The following is a 21,558-nucleotide window of genomic DNA, read 5'->3' on the forward strand; positions in this document are numbered from 1 at the left end:
GGTTGTGGTTTTGCCTCAAAACGCTCGAGGGGTTGGGTTATTTACAAGGGTTTAAGTCTTTTGTTATAAGACCATGTTTTTAATCCTTTTTAAAATGGGTGTTTTTATGGGGTATTACAGAGGCGGCGTTTAGACATGTGAAGTACACATTCGAATGCATCAATTTTGTCTGCGTTCCAAAAAAAAATTAATATGATGAAAACCTATCTCTAACTCCTATTTAAAATGATGAACAAGACGTTGTTTTAATGTTATATTTTTAATATAAAATATAAAATATATATTTATATTATTATATATAAGAGTTAGCGATTATTAATCATTTTTTCTTACCCTTAAAATTACTATCCGTTTTGCCGTAGGCGGTTAATGATTGTTTATATAACCACTTTGGTATGGTTGTTTATATAACCACTTACGAAAGCTGTTATGCAATTAGTAGTTACGAAAGCTGTTATGCAATTAGTAGTTGCAAGGCGGCCTCGTTTGTACAACCCAATTGCAGCGCCACAAAAGTTCCTCACAGCTGCACACTGCCAAGCTTCTCATTTCGCCGCCGTCAACGGAGAAAAAGCACCCACCGCGCTACTGAAGCTTTACCGCACGCCGTTCAGTCCGTCGCCCGCATTCTCCTAGAGCAATACTGCAGCATCGCACCACTCAAACACCGGAGTAGCGTCGTTCTCCACCGCTCAGGGAAGAAAGAACCCCTTGCTAAACACACAATCACCTACTTGCGTTCTCTCTTAGGGTAGCTTTTGTTGTAGTAAACATGACGCCGGATCCAAATGCAAGTAGTAGCGGCACGGTTCCGTCCAAGGACTCCAAGAAGAAGAAGGACGAGAAAAAGGAAGAAGATCTGGTGGGTTAGATTTTGTAGGTTCAGCTATTTTGCGCTTCCTAGGGTTTCCGTGCAATATTTGGAGAAAAAGCGAAATAGAAACTTTAGCTATGCTTGGTTTTGTTTTGAAGTTATAGTTGTCGTGTGCCCTCTTTGGAGGATTTTGATTTTCTAGAGCCTCAAAGAATTATTTTCTGGATATTTTGATCCTTTCTGCTTAGGAACTGAATATATGGATCAAAAAAATGATGTTGTGGGTCAATTTGTGTATTGCAGTCGGATGAGGATTTGGCGTTGAAGCAGCAGTTGGAGTTGTATGTGGAAAGGGTACAGGATCCTGATACTGGGCTGCAGAAGGTTGCGCTTGAGAGCATGAGGTAGTTCCTCTTATCCTTCACTTTCTGTTTATTTATTGGATCATTCTTCTTTCCTGGTTAGAGTTAACTTTCTGTAACTTTACTCGGTTAGGATTAAAAAATTATTGATTTTTTTTTTTTTTTTTTTGTACCCGGTTTGTTGTAATTGTGTCATGCTTATTCTCTTTCTGTTTCTATGACTCGTGCTTGGTAGTGTGTTTGATTTTGGTAATATTTCATCACTTGTTTTGGTTCTGAAAGGGGTTCACATTTTGGGCTTTTACGTTTACTCTAAGTGTTGATAGGAGAATAATAGTTCATTGTATGAGACGAGAATTTAAAAACAAGCATGTTAAATGAAGGTAGGGTGATTAAGTTGGTTATTTTTTGGATGTGGGAAATGTAATTCTCGACGGTATAAGTGTTGACATAGCTTTTGTTCTGTGGTGAAAAATCATTAAGGCTCAAATGTCGTTTCAAATTTTATACAACATTTTAATAATGAGATAAAAGATTGAAACAATGAAGGACTTAGTGAATTACCTTTATTTAAGCTAAAATATAAAAGCCTAAGAACGCTTGACACCTAATTTTCGGAGGATATGAGAATTGAAAGGCTAATATGCCCTCACATGTGGAAGATAAGAACCAAACTTGAGCTTTTCCACCTTATAGTTTTATGTATTTTTGGTAAATATGCAATGACAAATAGAATTGTATCTGTGAGGTCCTTGTCTTCCAAGAAGGCTACAGAGAGAATTGCAGTCAAGCATGAGTATGAAATTGTTGGTAGAATGTAGCCCTCTTTTGACAATTTTAGGGAATTTTTCTTGTGTCTCAAAAAAGAAAATACGTGCATGTGACTGTGGTAGATCAAGAATGCCCTCTTCAGATGGATGGTCCAAGTATCAGTGAGTTTTTTTTAGTTGTTGCCCTTGTTAGCAGCCCTCTGGATACTAGATGCTTCTGAGAGGATGTATTGAATTTGCAAGTAGCAATGATTGCATTAAACAATAACTTATAATAGTGTGGCTTAACAGAATGTAAAACTTATCTTGTAGGCAGGAAATTCAAACCTCTACTAGCTCTATGACCTCTGTCCCAAAGCCATTGAAGTTTCTTCGTCCACACTATGGAATTTTGAAAGCATATTATGAAACAATGCAGGATTCAGATTTGAAGGTATCACTTGTTTGGTTGGACATTATCCATAATAGTATCATTTTGTAGCTTTTCTAATTAACTTTCTTGCAAATGCAGAAGTACTTAGCAGATATACTGTCAGTTTTGGCGCTCACTATGTCTGCGGAGGGTGAATGGGTATGCATAGTTGTTTTAGGGGTTAAGTTTAATATATTATTTTTGGTGATTGATTCAATTGATTATGCATGGGCTGCTTCATTTGTCTTGCATCTTCCTTGTAGTTACATATTTTTGTGTTATTCAAAATATGTGCCGATTCATGTATCTTGTGTATTCATCCACATGCATAACATTGGAGTAGCAAGTATACTAGATATTTCGTGGTCAATTTTTTTCCTGAGATTTCTGTGCATAAATAAGTTAATCTAAGTTCCTTTATGTCATCTATAGTAACATATCCATGTTTTTTGTATTTGTTTTTCTCCAACTCTTTCAGGAGAGCCTAAAGTACAGATTGTTGGGTTCAGAGGGTGATATTGGCTCATGGGGTCATGAATATGTGAGGTGAGCTTAATCTGATTAAAAAAGTATGGTCAGCATAGGGTTTTTTGGTGGAAAATAGTACAGTTTTAGTTGGATCTGGTTTTTGGTAAGGTTTAGGTTCTAGAAGTTTTTCTAAGAAGTGATTGAAGTTCATATATGTACTTAAATGTTATCCTTACTAGCAATGGATTTGTTTGTAATCAGGAACTTAGCTGGAGAAATTGCACAGGAGTATGCTCAGCGACTGGTTAGAAATCAATCTTATTGAATGCTATGATAATTTGCTCCCTGAAAAACTGGTTTCGGGTACTGGAATCATTCTATAAATCTTCTCTTATAATTAGTGAATAAGGGCTCCCTATTCATGTGCATTTGCAGCTTAAAGCATAAAACTGGGTTTCATATGCACCTGGAAAAACAGATTGAAGTGATTGATCTTTCGTGTATAGTATCATGTACTACCATAAGCATGTTTCCATGACTTCAATGGTATGTATACTGCTGTAGCGTGTTGGAGTTGTATTACATCTTTGATGCTCATTGTACTGATTTTTTCCCCGGTATCGGTGATTAGTAGTGGGGCATGCAGCGATAAATAATGTTCGTAAGAATTTTATGTGCTATGGGGTTCCATAGTTGGTTTCTAAGAGTTTTTTTCTGATGTATAATTTACATTTCTTATCTTTTCATACACTGCAACAGGACGAAGAAGATCCGATTGATGATCTTATGGAGCTTGTTGAACAAATAGTTGCTTTTCATATGAAGGTATGATTTAGTAACAAGTTACAGTATTTCTGTAGGAAACATGTGATAGGATGGCTTTCAGTTTCTAATCAGTTTTTATTGCACTGCAGCACAATGCTGAACCTGAAGCTGTTGATCTTTTAATGGAGGTACTAAGCAGTATTGCTCTTCTAAACTTCTTCCTTAGTTGTGCCTAAATCCACTCCATTTTTTTTGTAACAACTCTTTTTGGTGTTTAGCCAAGCTTGAAATATGTAATATCTGATGAATTCCAGGTTGGCTACCTTGTTCTTTTAATTGAGCATGTGGACAGTATGAATTTTAAAAGGACGTGTCTCTACCTGACCAGTTCAGCAAGGTAAGTGGGATTATTATAATTTTCTTGAAATCTTGATACTATGAATTCATCATTTAACACTTCTGAAGCACAAATTGAAAAAGGAAAGGAATTGACAGTTGTTTTTCCTCCCTCCATTAGAGCAGGGTGGAGGATGTGGTTGTGGGTAAACCCGATCACATGCCTGCATAAGTTATCAATTATATTACATATTGCCCCATTTGTGGTCAACATACAAGGAAATTTACTTATTTATTTGTAATAATAGGTATAGGATGTGATCTTACTACCTAAACAATTGACATTCAGCATGTGCTTGCTCTTGTTCAAGAACTAGGAACATCTGCTTTGTAAAGTTTTTGAACTTTTTGCTGCTCGTTAAAGATCGAGAATGAACAGGTTTTAATTAATTACTAAAGAGGACTTATCATTAATTTTCTATTATGCATGAACCGGTGCATCAACACTAATAGATTGTCATGTATGCTCAATAAATGACAACCTTTTTGCCTCGGGGGTTGTTTATATTGATCTCTCTCTTTCTCTGCTATGGTGATATTTCAAATTGTGACACAATGCAGATACCTCCCTGGCCCTGATGATATGTCGGTCCTGCATGTTGCCTATATGATTTATTTAAAATTTGAGGAGTTTCCAAATGCGCTTCAGATCGCCCTATTTATGAATAACATGAAGGTTTGTACTTTGTTAAGAATCCAATGTGCTTTTAATACATCCTTTCCTGACTATACAATTGTAAACTATGTTTCTAAGTGTGAGTGCCTGTGGGAGCTCATGTGCATGTATTTGGTGAAGAGCGGCTAAAGGGTAATGGTTTCTTTTATATCTTTTTTTGAAGCGGAGGAATTGGGTTTCTTCGTGGATTGGAATTTCACAGCTCCACATTACTAGCAATTGCTATTACATACTTGTAATATGGGATTAGCTTTGTAACCGAGCCGAGTCTTGAATGTTCAAGTTTGGTTTGTTTAATTTTTATTTACGGCATATGTGGTATGATGATATAGCTTTTTTTGACACACGTGACACGATTTCTTTAGTCTTACTTGGGTAATATGCACACCTCTATCATGAGGCCAAAACTTAGGGGGGGTAGGGGACAATTTTCCTAAAAATCATCTCACCAACCTTATATTTGTAATACACTATTTTTTTTTAGTGAAATAGACTATTTATATTATATTTATAACTTTATTTAGAATCTTAAGCAATCCAGTATCAAGTCTATATGTATTGTTTATATTATATATAGGGTTTATTACCTTTTTAGTACTTATGTTTTCACTTTGTGCGTCATGTGGATTATTTAGCAAGAGCGGAATGGAAGATGTTTTGAAGATCAAGAAAGGTCAATGGAAGAGCTCAAAAAGTTGTTTATTCAAACTCTATTTCATTGGGCCGACGCTTTTAGTGTCTCAATTTTTTACTGTCTCAATTTTTATCTTTATGTTCTACTTTCTACCTTTAGTGGGGCCTTTTTTTGTATACTTCTTGTGTACTACCCTCTGCGCTTTTCAATGAATCTCTTATTTATCAAAAAAAAAAAAAATGTTCACTTTTTTATTTTTTTATTTTTTTATTTTTTTAATTTTTTTCCACCTAGGTTTCTATTTGTATCACAGATGGTACCTGACTTATGGGTAAATACCAGTTTAGTACCTCTATCACTATTTCGTCATCCAAACTAACAGACTATTATGGAGGTGGTTTTGGCCACCCCGAAACCACCTCCTTTGCCCGGTCTGGGAGTGGTTCGACCACCCCCAGCCACCCCCAATGCCTTTGGGGGTGGTTTTGGGCACCCATTTTAGGCCATTTTGGGTGGCCGAACCTCTCGCAAGAGCCTTAGAAGTGGTTCGGCCGCCCCCAAACGGGCCATAGGGGGTGGCCGAAACCACTCCCATGGCAATCCATTAATTTGGCTGACAAAATAGTGACAGAGGTACTAAATTTATATTTACCCATAAGTTAGGTACCATCTGTGATACAAATTGAAACCTAGGTGAGAAAAATTAAAAAAGTGAAAATTTAGGTACTAAAAAGGTAATTAACCCTTATATATATACATTCACTATACATGCACGCATACTTATACACAATCATAAAAATACATATGTTCACACATACAGACATATCTATCTATGAAAACTGACCATTAAAAAAATCTAAGCTATATTTATCACATTAGGAAGAGAATTCTCTTTTATCCTTTTAGATACTTAAGATATTCTCAATGCATATTATAAAGAAATATTACAAAAAATAATAAAAATGAAGTTATATGAGTTTATAAAAGCTTATAACAATCTAGTCGAGTTTATGTGAGTTCAGCTCTTCTAATAAATTAGCCTAAATTACGCTTTTAATGATATTTCTAAAGTTATTAAATGAACTAAACTTGAGTCAAGTTCATATAAGTCGATCTCGAATTGTTTATGAACAGTTTGGTTCATTTATAGCCCTAATACATGATGAGATCCTTAGAATAATTATATAGTTTGTTCTAATAATTCAAAGTATCTGTTGGCAGTATGTGATGCGGGTATTTACTTCGTGTGATTGTCTGCTACGAAAGAAGCAATTCTGTTACATACTTGCTCGACATGTAAGTTTTGAATTTTTACAATTTTTGACACTTTTTAGTTTACTTTGTTGACAGAAGTGTTTTTTCTGAATCAGTTTCTCTTTTAGAGATTGTGTTGCATTTAGTATTTTTTATGAAACAAGCTATTTAGAGTCTGTTTGAGATTGCATTTAAGAAATTGAGCTTTTAAGTCAAAACTTGCTTTTGGGCAAAAGCTTCATTTTTAAGCTTTTGTCAAAAGTGACAATTTTTAGGCTTTTTGGACCCTTAAAAGCGCTTTTAATTTTTTTATCAAACGAATACTTTTTTATTCAAACTGACTTTTTGAGTGTTACAAGCACTTTTAGGCCATTCAAACACAATCTCAAATAGGCTCTTAGTGTGATCTTTAACTGTTGCTAAGATTATATAGGAGGGAATTTCCAATGTGTTTCGTCCATGTTGTTGGTTTAGAGTAATTTTCTGTTACAACAAAATTTGGCTTGGTTGTCACATGATATTATCATAAAATAATTGAACTAATGTTTTTAGTGTAGTCAAGACTATTGTGGTCCTCTCTCAGCATTTTTAGTTGGTGTGTTTTCTGATTTTTGTTTGGGCGTTTTGTGGGGAGTATGGTAATGTCTTGTAGTTCAACATTATTTTAGACATGGAAAGGAGTTAACATTACAACATTAGTTATCAAAAAAAAAAAAAAAAAAAAGGAAAGGAAAGGAGTTAACTCTAGGTAGACAATTAAAAGAGAGGGTAAAAGTGGTAAACCCATGATCAAGACAAGGGGTTTAGATTCTTAGCATGTCCTCAATTTGTTTGAAAGACATCAATTACTTTTTTTTGATAAGTAATTTTGTTGTTACTGTGCACAACAATGATGAATAATATGAAATCGAAAAGAGAGAGATCAATAGAGAGTCGAGACAAATTTACGTGGTTCGGCAATGTGCCTACGTCCACAGGAGAGTGCGGCTATATTTTACTATTAATAATTCAGGGTTACAACATAATATATATATAGGAAAACCCTAATTGTATGGACGTATTTTGGAAAGTAATTTTGCAAAATTACTCAGCCAACCACTAGTATTCCAATATTACTCTCTATGCCTGAGAGAATATGAGCCACTAGTTCCAACAAATTTGATATCATTAATAAGGGGTAGAGCCCCTAATAGGAAGAAGAATAAAATAAATTCATGAAACCTGTTGAAGTAGGAATATCCACTCGATGATGAGCCGCAATCCACATATGTTACAAGTTAATCATAGACTTTCGCAACTCTACAACTGAAAGCTCAACATCCTCAAATGTTTGCGCATTTCTCTCACACTAAATACACCACATTACACACAATGGGACTAGCCTCTAGATTTCCTTAACTAGACCAAATCCAACTAAGCCTGCCACTTTTCAATGAAGCAAAAGGTGATCAACAGACTTTACACTCTTCTTTCACATTCAACACTACTCAACCAGCACAATATTCCTCTTTTGTAGATTTTCATGCGTCAATATTTTTCCTAAAGCTGCTGTCCATCCAAAAAATGCCTCCCCTCGAAGGAGCCTTTACTCGCCAAATGTTATTCCATGGAAAAGCAGGATGAGCCTGACTGTATAACACCGTATAGAATGACTTCACCTCGAATTGACCCCTTATGGATGGGCTCCATCCTACCCAATCCCCCTCTTCATGACGTATCTAGAAAGAATACAACCGTTCAAATAATGCCAGTACCAACTCCATCTCCCAATCCTGGACTTGTCGCATAAAAAGGACTTTCCATTCAATAACCCCATCATTCCATTGAAAGTTATTCGCCACCCACGCATCTTTGTGCCTAGCAATAGTGAACAAAGTAGGAAAAACATGTTTGGTCTATCATCACACCAAATATCATGCCAAAAGCTTACTTTAGATCCAACCCCTACCTCAAAACGAGCAAAGTTGGAAACACTGTCCTACCCCCTTCTAATATGTTTCCACACACCCACTCCATACGTCCCTATAACCTCCTTCGAACACCAACCACCCCTCATATTCTCATATTCTGCTTCAACTACCATTTTCCATAATGCTTTGCACTCCATAGCATACCGCCACAGCCACTTTCCTAATAAAGCTCTATTAAAAATTGAAGAACAATATAAGTGCGTAGCTGAATATGAAGTTGATGCTTGAGGTTGTGGCGGCCACTCCGTTGGTGGGGGTGGAGGGCTATTCTGAGGTGGTGCTCAATGTGATGGGAGCTGCTCCCACTATGGGGTTGTCTTTTGCAAGTGACAAGAAAAGACTTAAGGGTCTTCTTTCAGTCATTGAAGAGGATCGGTATCGTGAAGATAGGGTTTCTGCCTCAAATACTAAGGGGAAGAGGGAGCTCTAAAATTTGGAATGCTCCATTAATTTTGAGGCTCTAGGTAGTGGCTCTAGTCGGGGCAAAGCTGCAAAGGTAGGGTAGCTTTGCGGGTTTAGGACTGCCTTGTGAGTTTCGGGCTTTTCTGGGGTTTCAGGGGTTTGTTTTGCGGGCTTAGGGCTCTTTTATCGGGGTCATTGTGTGGGCTAACGTTGGTTTTCCTATATATACTTCCTGTGTACTTAGGAGCACCTTACAATTTTTGATATATACAACATTACTTATAAAAATTAAATAAAAATTTGAAGCAAATTCCAAACACCTAGCCATCCCATTTGTATCGGCTTGCAGATATGCTTCCAATTTACTAAGTGGAGTTTTACCTCATCCCCATGCCACCCCAGTGGAAATCCCTCTGTAGTCTCTCGAGCTTATTAGCCATTCTCATTGGAATAGGAAATAAAGATAAATTCCCTAAAGATAAGTAATATGTCGGAAGATTAGAAAGTGTACTTTTAAGTAGAGTCAAACGTCCGCCTTTAGACAAATATAGTTTCTTCCAACCAGCCAATCGACGTTCCATTTGCTCAATAACACCATTCCAAATAGACATGGCCTTTTATGAGGCACCCAGCGGCAAACCCAAATACTTCATACGCAAAAAGGCAACTCGACACCCAAGAATATTAGGTAAGTCTTTGACATCTTCCACTACTCCTATAGCAACAAGTTCGGATTTGCCCAAATTGATTTTCAAACCTGAGACTGCTTCAAAACACAAGAAAATAAACCACAAATGTCAAATTTGCTCAGACTGCACACCTCAAAAAATTAGTGTCATCAGCAAACAGTAAATGAGATACTGCCAAAGCTTCATTGTCCCTTGACCCACTGAGAACCCTATAAATAAGCTCTGCTCCATCGTTGTAGTCAACATCCTGCTCAACGCCTCCATAACCACCACAAACAAAAGCGGCGAAAGCAGATCCCTTTGTCGTATCCCATGTGAGCTATTATTAAAATACCCCGCAGGAGTTTCATACACAAGAATGGAAAATCTCACCGTGGAAATACAACACTCCATCCATGCCCACCATTTCTCCCCAAAACCACATCGCTGAAGCAAATAAATCAAGAAGTCCCAACTAACGGGATCATATGCCTTTTTCAAATCCAACTTGCATAGTACACCGATTTTCCTCGATTGAATGTGATTGTCTAGACACTCATTAGCAATAAACACTGAATCTAAGATTTGGCGACCTCTAATGGAGGCATTCTGCAAATTGGAAATAATCTTTACCAAAACCGACTTAAACCTAGTAGCAAGGACTTTGGATATGATTTTATAAACCCCACCCACCAGGCTAATAGGCCGAAAATCCTTCACCTCCACCGCACCTACCTTTTTTGTAATTAGAGAAACAAAGGTTGCTTCCAAACTATTTTCAAACCGTCAACGACTATGGAATTCCAAAAATACAGCCATAATATCATGTTTCAATACTTCCCAACATTTCTGAAAAAATGCCATAGTGAAACCATCTAGCCCCAACGCCTTTTCCCCTCCAAACCCCTCACCACCTCCCACACCTCCTGTTCCTCAAACTCTCTTTCTAAGCAAGTACTCTCATCCTCATCAGTGGACAGAAAAGATTGACCATCCATCCTTGGCCGCCAAAAATACTGCTCAGAATTTAAATTTCTATAAGCTGTACAATATTCTAAAGACCTCCACATGATTATTAGACATAGCACCATTGATTCGTAAGGACTCTACATGATTATATCTGTGATGAGACTTTGCTGCCCTGTGAAAGAATTTGGTGTTTTTGTCCCCCTCCTTCAACCACAAAGCTCTTGATTTTTGTTTCCAGTGGACTTTCTTAGGGGCGTACAAGTGGTTACGGTTAGTGGTCATTGGCTATAACCGCTAACCGCAACTGCTTAAAGAGGTTATTAAATTTTAATAATCACAACCGCTTCGTTTAGGGGGTTAGCGGTTTTTTTCTTTTTCTTTTTCTTTTTTTTTTATATGGGCTTTTTGAGGTGTTTTTTGCCTTTTTCTGCCTATTTTTTGGGCTTATTTTATATAGTTTTGGGTTAAAGTGTTCTAAAAAACAATGAATATGATGAAACTCTATCCCTAACTTGTATTTAAAACAAATTTTTAATATAAAATATAAAATATATATTTATATTATTATATAAAAGGGTAGGCGGTTATTAATGGCTAACCACCCCCCATTTGTACACCCCTAGACTTCCTCACAAAGAAGGGTTTTCTCCAATTCCTTAGACATCAAACTTCCTTGCCCTTTCCTCATATACTACAAATTCACGATCCTCTGCAATTAAATCCAGCTCCTGGATGCCCTCCAATAATTCCTTCTTCTTCTTCTCGACATCACCAAACTCCTCCTCATTTCATTGTTTCAAAACCGTCTTTAAGACTTTTAGTTTATTAGCCAAGAAAAAACTAGGCAAGCCATGAAAATCATATGACATCCCCCCAAGATTTAACCTAATCAACAAAAGCTTTAGATTTCAGCCTCATGTTTTCTAATTTAAAATACCTGCTTCCACCTCTAGCCACCCCACAATCCAACATCAAAGGAAAGTGATCAAGACAGTATACGCGGCAATTGCGCTTGTGTCACATCCGGATAATGTTCTTCCCACTCCGGAGAAAGTAAGAATTTGTCGATTTTAGACCATATTTAATCTTCCTAATTATTGGATCACGTAAACTGCCAAATGAACTCTAAAAACTCTGCCTTTGCTACAGAATAATTCGAGTCCCCGAATCTCTCACTTGGAAACCGAACCACATTGAAATCTCCCCCAATACACCATGGCATTCCCATCAGCTCATCAAGCCAGCCAACTCATCCCATAGACCCCTCCTTTCAGCATCATCATCCGGGCCATACACCCCCCTGAACGCCCAAACAAACTTATCATCTACATTTCGCATAGAACATGCAATTGTATATCGCCCCACACACTCCCTCAACCTTCTCAACCACCCGCCTATCCAACATTAATAGCACTCCACCTGACGCCCCACTTGAACCCGGATAGCACGCAACCCACATGTTAGCATCCCCCATATATGAGGCTTTTTGATACTTAGTACTTCTTATCCAAGTGTTGCTCTTTGATGCAGGGTATTTCATTCGAGCTGGACGATGAGATGGTTGCGGATGATGATGACAGAGAGGTATTACAGGAGATAATAAACAACAGCAAGTTAAGTGAAGGCTATCTTACACTCGCTCGAGATATTGAGGTCATGGAACCCAAATCTCCTGAAGATATCTACAAGGTTTGAACTTTTGTTCTGGATAATCAGTAATGCTCGATAAGATATGACCTTTAATGTCTGCAAAGCTTTTACTTCTGTTATTCAGCCTTGGTATGTTTATTAATTTTTTAGGTAACTGCTCTCACAATGTTTATTATTTGTATTGTTTTGAGGAGGAATTCCATCAAGTGAGATCATTAATCTCTTCTACTCGCATTTATTTATGGTTTTTTCTTTGTGACTTCTGCTAAAGTGCTCTTGACTTGCTAAGAGATCTTGTGGAAAGTTGGAAACTATTGCTGAAAATTCTGTCTCTGGTTGCCGTTGTTCTAATTGAAGTTTTGCCATAAATGGTGCTAATTAATTAAAGAAATTGTATATTGTGATGGCTGCTAAAATATGGACCTTATAGGTCTTCTATTTTATTGGTTTAGCGTGGAGTACCTCTTATACGCTGTAGAGACAACCATATCTCTGCTTCTGGGTTATGAAGGAAGTTAGTGGGTAGCTACTATGATTTCTGTGTTAGGAGACCTTGGTGAAAAAGCAGTGTCATTGCAGTGATTTATTTCCACCAATTATGATTGTTGAATACATTATGGCACAGTCTAGGACTGGTTGCTGCAAATGTATTGATTGTTATGTTAGTCTTCTTGTTCATTCTTGTGCGTGGTATATGTATTTTATATTTTATAATTCATTTCTAGTCTGTATATGTTTATAGTATGTGGGTGTGTTGTGTTGATGTCATGGGAGTGCTGGTAGCCTATAGGACTAGTTAGGTTAAAGTCATGATCACTGTACTAATGCATGAGATTTTATCAATTAAAGTTTCTCTTTCAGGTGCAGAAGTTACCAAAGAAAAAAAAAAAAAAAAAACAGAGAAAAATGTTATAGGTGCTCATTTTATGTTTAAAAGTGAATGCATGTATCAATTTGACTAGTTTGCATTCTCTTGTGTTTTCTTAGGCACACTTGCTTGATGGTCGGGCTAGTGCTGGTGCAAGTGTTGACTTGGCTAGACAAAACCTCGCTGCCTCCTTTGTTAATGCTTTTGTAAATGCTGGCTTTGGTCAGGTAATATTTGCTATATGCTTGAAAAATAGTGGATTGCTGTGAGTTTTCTTGATATGAATTCTTAGATTGCTGCAGGATAAGTTGATGACAGTCCCATCAGACAATTCTAATGGTGGTTCTTCTTCTAATTGGCTTTTCAAAAATAAAGAACACGGGAAGACTAGTGCTGCAGCAAGTCTTGTATGCATCCATTTACTGCTTGGTTTCTCTCTTATTTATTTAACCTGTATGTTGGATTCTCATTGCCTTCTGTCATAACAGAGTATGATTTTACTGTGGGATGTTGATGCTGGGCTTGCCCAAATTGACAAATACTTCCATCTAAGTGACAGCCATATCATTGCTGGCGCATTATTAGGAGTTGGGATTGTGAATTGTGGTATCAAGAATGATTGTGATCCTGTGAGTTCCATTAACTATTCTTCTTTGCATGGAACAGCATATGAGCTTGAATTGTATCTCCATTCTAACTTGACTTATTTTCTCAGGCACTGGCACTTCTGGGTGATTATGTAGATAAAGATGATTCATCCGTCAGAATTGGTGCAATAATGGGCCTCGGAATTGCATATGCTGGTTCCCAAAACGAGCAGGTGAAGTAGCTTGCTTTATTATGTCAGTAGTTCTCTTAGGACGCAGCAATCATGTTTCGGTAATGGATGTTTGGATACCTCCTTTATTGTCTTTCACCCAATAATCACATCTGTGAAATCATTTACTTATCCAACAAGATGTGTGCTCTATATCTCCTTTGGTTACTGAAAGGTCGACAACTAGAGAATTACTATATTTGGTTGGAAGATGTTTGTAAATTGTGAAGTTTGGGCTAGAAAGTGTTGTTTTTTTTTTTAATTTTTAATGTCTTTCAAATGAAAGCTAACTTATTTACACTTCGTCAGATACGGATTAAATTGGCTCCTATACTGAATGAGGCTAAAGCTCCCCTTGACGTAATTGCATTCACTGCAATCTCTTTGGGCTTGGTATATGTGGGTTCCTGCAATAAAGAGGTTGCTAAGGCAATTATATGTGCATTGATGGACCGAAGTGAGTCAGAGTTAGGGGAACCCCTTACTCGCCTTTTGCCTCTTGGCCTTGGTCTTCTATATCTCGGAAAGCAGGTAAATAAATCATCCTCTGAGACTTTTATTAGTTCATTCTTAGTATTCTAGTTTATCAAAGACCAATGGTTTCTATTTTGACCTCCATATAAGTTAATATCTTTTTGTATTGCATGGTAAATATCTGGCCTGATTTTACCACTCAGTTTGCCAAAGATGCCTTACAATGCGAGAATATTTAACATTACAGTTCTATCATTGTGATCATTTTTCAATCTGTCTTCGGTGTTCAACAGAAACATGTGGCGAAAACGGCTGAAGTCTCTCTGACCTTCAATGGAAAAATTAGAAAATACTGTTACATGACACTACTTTCCTGTGCATATGCTGGAACAGGGAATGTTCTCAAGGTATTCTGTCAAGGCTAAATAATTGTACCATTTATAAACTTTCTCGTAAATATAATATATTAACTTTGGCATGCACAAAGTAGCTTATCTTTTTTCCACAGGTTCAAAACCTTCTGAGTCACTGCTCACAACATCTTAACAAGGGTGAAACCCACCAGGGTCCTGCTGTACTTGGAATTGCTATGGTGGCAATGGCTGAAGAATTGGGGCTTGAGATGGCAATTCGTTCGTTAGAGCATCTTTTACAGTATGGCGAACGGAACATTCGTCAAGCCGTTCCTTTGGCTCTTGGTCTCCTTTGCATATCAAACCCTAAGGTTTTTATCCTTTTGCTCTTGCTGATCCTTTGGTTAGATCGATTCAATCCTTCTATAAGGCTGAGGTTTTGCCTTTTTCCTTTTGAAAGGAATGACCTACCAGTGGATGGTATTATTAGAAAAGCCTTTTGTATACTTCAAGTGTACTTGGTTTGTGCCCGCCTATGTTTTATTGAAATTTGATTACTTTATTAAGAAAAGAAAAAGCATGCTCATCTGTCTGTCTTAGCTGGGTTGACTTTAAATGGCTTTTGGAATGCTTCTAAGGGCTGGATAAGTAATTTAATAAACACATTTCAGTCAAATTGTAAATCACTTGACTCGTAGATTTCCTTTAAAGCAAATCTTTTATCTTCATTGTTTTTTATTTTTGGTTGTAATCTGACTGTTCATCAACTTTAAGGAAATTATATAACTTTGATCTGTGCTAATAAGCTGTTTAAATATCTTTCAAATGCTTACGTTAAGTCTAATGAGTTATGAGTCAAGTTGGTGCTGAGGATACAGTCTTTTTCCCTAAGTTTGCTTTATTTACCGGTTGCTGATTGGCTCCTCTGGCCAGGTTTATGTTATGGACACATTAAGCAGACTTAGCCATGATACAGATTCAGAAGCAGCAATGGTAAGATATTATAATTAGTTAATAAAATAGTAGAAATAATTTCATCTCTGTTGGTATCATTCTTTCTTCAGTTTCCATTTAAGGCTAAAATGTATAATTGGACGTTACAGGCTGCTGTAATTTCCTTAGGTTTGATAGGTGCGGGTACCAACAATGCTCGAATAGCTGGCATGCTTCGCAATCTTTCAAGCTATTACTACAAAGATGCCAGCCTTCTTTTCTGTGTAATATTTCTAATGAATTTGGTTTTCTCTTCTGTACTGTATTTGATGGAGTTGAGAATGACCGAGTCTCTTTGTCACTTTTTCAGGTTCGAATTGCGCAAGGTCTTGTACATTTGGGGAAGGGCTTATTAACTCTTAATCCGTATTATTCTGAACGGTACTTGCTATCCCCGTAAGTAATCCTTCTGCAGGGCAACCTTGCAACCTCACCTCATTCCTTTAAAACACATTATCTTTACTGCTTCTAGAGGCAGCTGAAGGGTGGCTTTCTGAGTATACCTAGCCTTTTGTTCTATTTCATGTCTAAACAATTTCTTCTCATCTGACAGGACGGCACTTGCTGGATTAGTAACCATGCTGCATGCATGCCTTAACATGAAAGCCATCATTTTGGGGAAATATCATTATGTTCTCTACTTCCTTGTTTTGGCGATGCAGGTTGGTTCTAGTTTGGTTCTCTTTTTCGACCTCTTCAATTTGGTAGCCTTTTTTATTTCCCCCTTTCCAGGTAATTTTATTAACTTTTCTGATGGTCAATTATTTGGCAATGTTATAACAGCCAAGAATGTTGATGACTGTGGATGAGAATCTCAAACCTCTTTCTGTACCTGTTCGGGTGGGTCAAGCAGTCGATGTCGTTGGCCAGGCTGGTCGTCCCAAGACCATCACGGGTTTCCAGACACACTCAACCCCTGTTATTTTGGCTGCTGGTGATAGGGCAGAACTGGCTACTGAGAAGTAAGTACTCCCTTGAAAGTGGCCTTCCAATTTCCACATGTAGAAAAAAATAAGGTGGTTCAATAACCTCTGCTATTGAAATTATATGCTAACAGTTACGCTCCTTATGTAGATACATTCCTCTGTCTCCCATTCTTGAAGGCTTTGTCATCTTGAAAGAGAACCCAGAGTACAGAGAAGAACGTTAGAGCTGTGTTAGAAGACAAGTGCACAAGAATTGAGAAGATGATTAATGGTTGACGTATGAGGGACTTGGAACCAGATCATCCGAAAAAACTGATGACGATTTGCTAGTATTTGTTGAAATGGTGCACGTATGTTCTACTCATAGAAAACTAGTCTTCTAGAATTAGGTGTTTTGAGAAAGAAGAAAGAAAGGAAGATCTCTTGTTTTTGTTTTAAAAGTCATCTCATGAGCAGCCCGGTAACATTTGTTGAGCTCCTTGGTCCTTTCTAAAAGAAAACGCAAAAGGTATACTAATACAAAGTAATTCAAGTTGGTGGGAATGGCTTCCTCCTTGTACAAGCACACGGAGCTTAGTAAAATAGAACTGTGGGTTGTGCAGCTTGCTTGACGTATCCTTTCTTTTCTTTCAACCTTATTAGTGTTAATAGTTAGGATGGACCGGTTAATTTCCCCCTGGTTGTTGATGTAGTTACTTGTAGTTTCTTTGATTTATTTTCTAGCCCAGAAGGAACCCTATACGCCTAACAAATGCAAGTTGGATGTTGTTTTCCGGGAGCTAAAAAACTATTTATGGAGTTGGACCTAAAAAAGCTATCCAGGTTCGTTATCGATTAGGTATCAGTGGGAACAGAGTAGTGATAGAGGTTACGCGGCATGCGTGAACAGTAATGCACACCGCTGACGTGGCACATGCCACATTAGATAAAAAGAAAAAAACGTTTTTTATTTTTGAAAACAGCGCCAGCGTCAAAGACTCAAATCCCTCCCCCCATTTCAGTCTTGAACCCCTGCCCTCAAATTTTCCCCCAAATTTTCCCTCCCTCCCCGTACTGCGAGACGCTTCACCACCGCCGGAAAGCTCTCTTTTTGTTTGAGCGTACCCAGATGAGAAAAAGTGAAAGTCCAGCTTCTTCTTTCACCCACGTGATTTCAACGTGTTGAGTGTTGAGCCTTATGGGTTTGAATTTCCTTGATTTCTTCTGTGTTTCCAATTTTTGTTTGGTTTTGTGTGTGATTTCAACGTGTTGAGCGTTGTTTGGTTTTCCCACAGCTCTCTCTCTCGCGCTCTTCTTGTTTGAGCGTAAACATTTAAGATCAAGCACAGATCTGGATCATTCATTAAGAAATCTCCCAGATTCGGGCTTAAGAATCTTTCATCTTGTTTTTCATTTCTTGTTTTGCTTTTGTCTATTTGCCTCATTTTTTATGGTGATCTAGTTTTTTTGAAGGTTTCGGTAGAAGATTTCAATTCACCACTAAGGTTTCAAAATGGCAAGCCACCGGGTTGCCATCATTGCTTTATTTGTAAGCCAACATGCCTTTTAATGTCGTTCATGTGTTTCTATTATGCTATTATATTAGCATCTATTGTTTCTTTTGGTCTTACGCTTTTATATTTCTTGAAAAGATTGTGCATTCTGAAATTCATGCATTCTCTACATCTTTTGGCTTCACCCCTCTTGAATTTGTTATAGTCCTTTGTTCAAATACAGTTTATAACAAATGTCAAACATCTAGATTTTGTAAATATTTATATTTGTAGGCCAAAGATGTGTTCTGAAGATGGATCATCTGTGTGTTTGGGTAGTGAATTGTGTTGGAGCGTGCAACTAGTAGTTTTTCTTCTTTTCTTGGTAAAGCCATATTCTTTTCCATGTGTATTAGTAGTTAAATATGCCAGAATTTGTTTCATCTCCGATTAATAAGAGCCAATGAATTGGGTTGTAGCACCCAGTCCATGATTTGAATAAGCAGGATAATACCCAAATTCCCAAATAAGCAGGATAACACCCTACTAAATGAGGAGTATTTCATCATTTTTAGATTTTTGTTCTTTCGTTTGCTTTTGGTGTCTGTACTTTAGGGTGTCTTCTTTTTCAGACATGATACTATGAGGTGTTAATGATTAAATTTCAATTGCATGGCTTTTTGCCTGTAGACTCTTGTTGTGTTGTAGACTAGGGAGTTTTGTTATTCAGAAATGCTACTGGGTGTAAATGCTCAAATCGTAATTGCTTGTTCCTTTTGTTTCTCTTTGTACTAAGCAATAAGAGTTGTAGTTTGGTATGAAAGTCAAAAAGTGCTTGTGACATCACACATTTGTGATATCATGTTACTAATAAAAATTCAGGGCTTTTTCAATATCTTCAAGTATTTTGTTCTCTTTAATGTTGGCAATATATTTATTCTTATCAAATTGACATGAACAGATCTAAAGATCTCTCTGTTTTATCTTGAAAAGGGGGAATAAGAAATAGAGAAAGAAAATCTTCATCTTGACTGCCACTCAAACCTTTGAGCTTCCAATTGCTTTGTCTAGCTGATAATAGCTTGGTGTTTTTACTTTTATCATAATTTATCTACCACTGTTTAAACATATTACATTAACAGAATGTTGTTTTTTGATTGAGTTGAATTATGTTTCTTTCTTGATGTATTTTAGACCTTGAGGTAAATTAACAACATGACTCCCCAATTTCGACATAGCTTCCAGGGTGGCTATTTCTTTCTTTATCCATTGCATTGAGTGACTTTCACATTGGAAATCCTTGGTACAATCAAACCTTTACTAAAAATTCTGAATCCTTGACAATACCTGACCACTCTTTCTTTCAATTTTAGGTGCTTTTCTGTTGAACAACACTTCTATTCAGAAAGTTCATGGAGATTTCTTTTGACTCCTCGAGAAGAATCCAGTTCCAACTGACTATAAAGGATTAATATGGATGATTGCTTGTTTCCTGGAAAAGAATATAGTGGATGTGCCATGTCTTAAACATGGTAATTTTGCTCCACAAGTCTAACTGGTTTTCTCTACAATGCTCAAGCATGCAGATGTGAGTAAAGAAAGTACATGGCATAGACTTGTGAGACATTACTTGAATGGTACAAAAAGGAATACCGTGAATGCAATTCGGATGGCCTTTCATATAATCTTGAATTGTTATGAAGCTATTTGACTGAACTATGGCAGAGGCAGAATTGTCTAGCAATTTCAAGCACCAGGGATAGGGATGTTTAATTTTTTATTTTGACAGCATTTTTGCTATTAGTTTAAAGGTTGGTTGTCGCTGGATTTATTGAGCTGATGGACTAGGCGCTTCACCACCCATTTATCTTTGTAATTCCATTTTGTCAATCCAATCCAATCCATATCTTTCCATGTCTCATTACAATTTCCTGCATTTTCCTATCCCACTACAATTCATTTCATCCAAAACAAAGCTAAAAAAGGGTTCACGCCAAAGTGAATAAGTACACATAAAAAGAAAATAAGAATTTCAAACAAAAAATAAAATTGGAGTAAACGAGAAGTGAAGCATTCCCAATGTCTAAAAAGTGGCCATCAACTTTGAATGAGTTGTGACAACCACAAGCAGACTCATGAGCATACACACTCGAGGAGGAAGAGAAATGTAATAATTTGAATTAAAAAAAAAATACAATTAGCTAATAAATTTTGCAGCAATAAATCATCTTTATCGCTCATTCCTATAAAATGACACAATTTTGTTGTGAGAGATCGGACATATAAGAATGCTAGTCGTAGCTCTACTGAAACCCAATAACAAGAAGCAAAAACTTTCTGTTTGATTACTGAGAAAACAAAAGAAATGACGATAGGACTTGGCATATTACAATACCCACTTTCAAACCAAAAATCATTATGAGAATCCAAGTTCTTATTTCTTTCCTCCAAATTTTCTCAGCAACCAAACGACCCCAAAATAGAATTACCATAAACAAAGACGAATAAAGTTAAAGCAATGGGTATCCAAGACCAACCCAAAAGACAAAAAAAACTTGAGGAAAAGCAATGCTCTTGTCCATGCTCCACCCGCACGCTGCGCCTTCGCCATCTCCGACAGAGACGGCCCCAACTCCGACTCAGACAGGATCGTCGTGTTCCATCCTGGGTTGCTCCGGTGGCTTGCCATTTTGAAACCTTAGTGGTGAATTGAAATCTTCTACCGAAACCTTCAAAAAATATCAAAAAAACTAGATCACCATAAAAAATGAGACAAACAGACAAAAGCAAAACAAGAAATGAAAAACAAGATGAAAGATTCTTAAGCCCGAATCTGAGAGATTTCTTAATGAATGATCCAGATCTGTGCTTGATCTTACATGTTTACGCTCAAACAAGAAGAGCGAGAGAGAGAAAGAGCTGTGGGAAAACCAAACAACGCTCAACACGTTGAAATCACACACAAAACCAAACAAAAATTGGAAACACAGAAGAAATCAAGGAAATTCAAACCCATAAGGCTTAACACTCAACACGTTGAAATCACGTGGGTGAAAGAAGAAGCTGGACTTTCACTTTTTCTCATCTGGGTACGCTCAAACAAAAAGAGAGAGCTTTCCGGCAGTGGTGAAGCGTCTCGCAGTACGGGGAGGGAGGGAAAATTTGGGGGGAAATTTGAGGGCAGGGGTTCAAGAATGAAATGTGGGGAGGGATTTGAGTCTTTGACGCTGGCGCTGTTTTCAAAAATAAAAAAAAAGTTTTTTTTTTTATCTAACGTGACATGTGCCACGTCAGCGACGTGCATTACTGTTCACGCACGCCACGTAACCTCTATCACTACTCGTGGGAACATAGAGATAAAAGAGTTAACTCCACCAAACTGCACATATGCATATTTATACATAAAATTAATTTTGCGATATTTTGGCACTTCGTTTGTTTGTTT

At 37.2% G+C, this 21,558-nt stretch overlaps 1 protein-coding gene across 9 annotated transcripts; it reads left to right on the top strand.

The window, feature by feature from the left end:
• The first annotated feature begins 440 nt into the window (after positions 1 to 440).
• LOC132180502 (26S proteasome non-ATPase regulatory subunit 2 homolog A-like) lies at positions 441 to 20,034 on the top strand. 9 transcript variants are annotated; one of them, XM_059593356.1, is made up of 27 exons: positions 447 to 862; positions 1,118 to 1,218; positions 2,259 to 2,379; positions 2,458 to 2,517; positions 2,837 to 2,904; positions 3,088 to 3,130; positions 3,586 to 3,651; positions 3,741 to 3,779; positions 3,906 to 3,988; positions 4,549 to 4,663; positions 6,519 to 6,593; positions 12,091 to 12,249; positions 13,198 to 13,305; positions 13,381 to 13,485; positions 13,567 to 13,707; positions 13,794 to 13,898; positions 14,205 to 14,426; positions 14,663 to 14,776; positions 14,860 to 15,093; positions 15,656 to 15,715; positions 15,826 to 15,939; positions 16,026 to 16,111; positions 16,269 to 16,377; positions 16,499 to 16,677; positions 16,790 to 18,169; positions 18,408 to 18,498; positions 19,487 to 20,034. In XM_059593356.1, the coding sequence occupies exons 1-25, from the start codon at positions 773 to 775 to the stop codon at positions 16,863 to 16,865; spliced, it is 2,673 nt and encodes an 890-aa protein (XP_059449339.1). In that variant the 5' UTR covers positions 447 to 772; the 3' UTR covers positions 16,866 to 18,169; positions 18,408 to 18,498; positions 19,487 to 20,034. The 9 variants fall into 9 exon arrangements, with proteins under 9 accessions (XP_059449343.1, XP_059449342.1, XP_059449339.1 ...); XM_059593357.1 differs by lacking the exon at positions 18,408 to 18,498 and having other exon boundaries at positions 16,790 to 17,149; positions 18,094 to 18,169; XM_059593355.1 differs by lacking the exon at positions 18,408 to 18,498.
• Positions 20,035 to 21,558: the final 1,524 nt, after the last annotated feature.

This window comes from Corylus avellana, chromosome ca5, assembly GCF_901000735.1.
Source record: "Corylus avellana chromosome ca5, CavTom2PMs-1.0".
NCBI lineage: Eukaryota > Viridiplantae > Streptophyta > Magnoliopsida > Fagales > Betulaceae > Corylus > Corylus avellana.

What these genes read in the sequence shown, in the direction of transcription:
- LOC132180502 (XM_059593356.1), top strand. Translation starts at nt 773, where the DNA reads ATGACGCCGGATCCAAATGCAAGTAGTAGCGGCACGGTTCCGTCCAAG. An exon ending in TATTTATGAATAACATGAAG is followed by an intron (nt 4,664 to 6,518) that starts GTTTGTACTTTG and finishes ATCTGTTGGCAG; the next exon opens with TATGTGATGCGGGTATTTAC. An exon ending in CTGGTTCCCAAAACGAGCAG is followed by an intron (nt 13,899 to 14,204) that starts GTGAAGTAGCTT and finishes ACACTTCGTCAG; the next exon opens with ATACGGATTAAATTGGCTCC.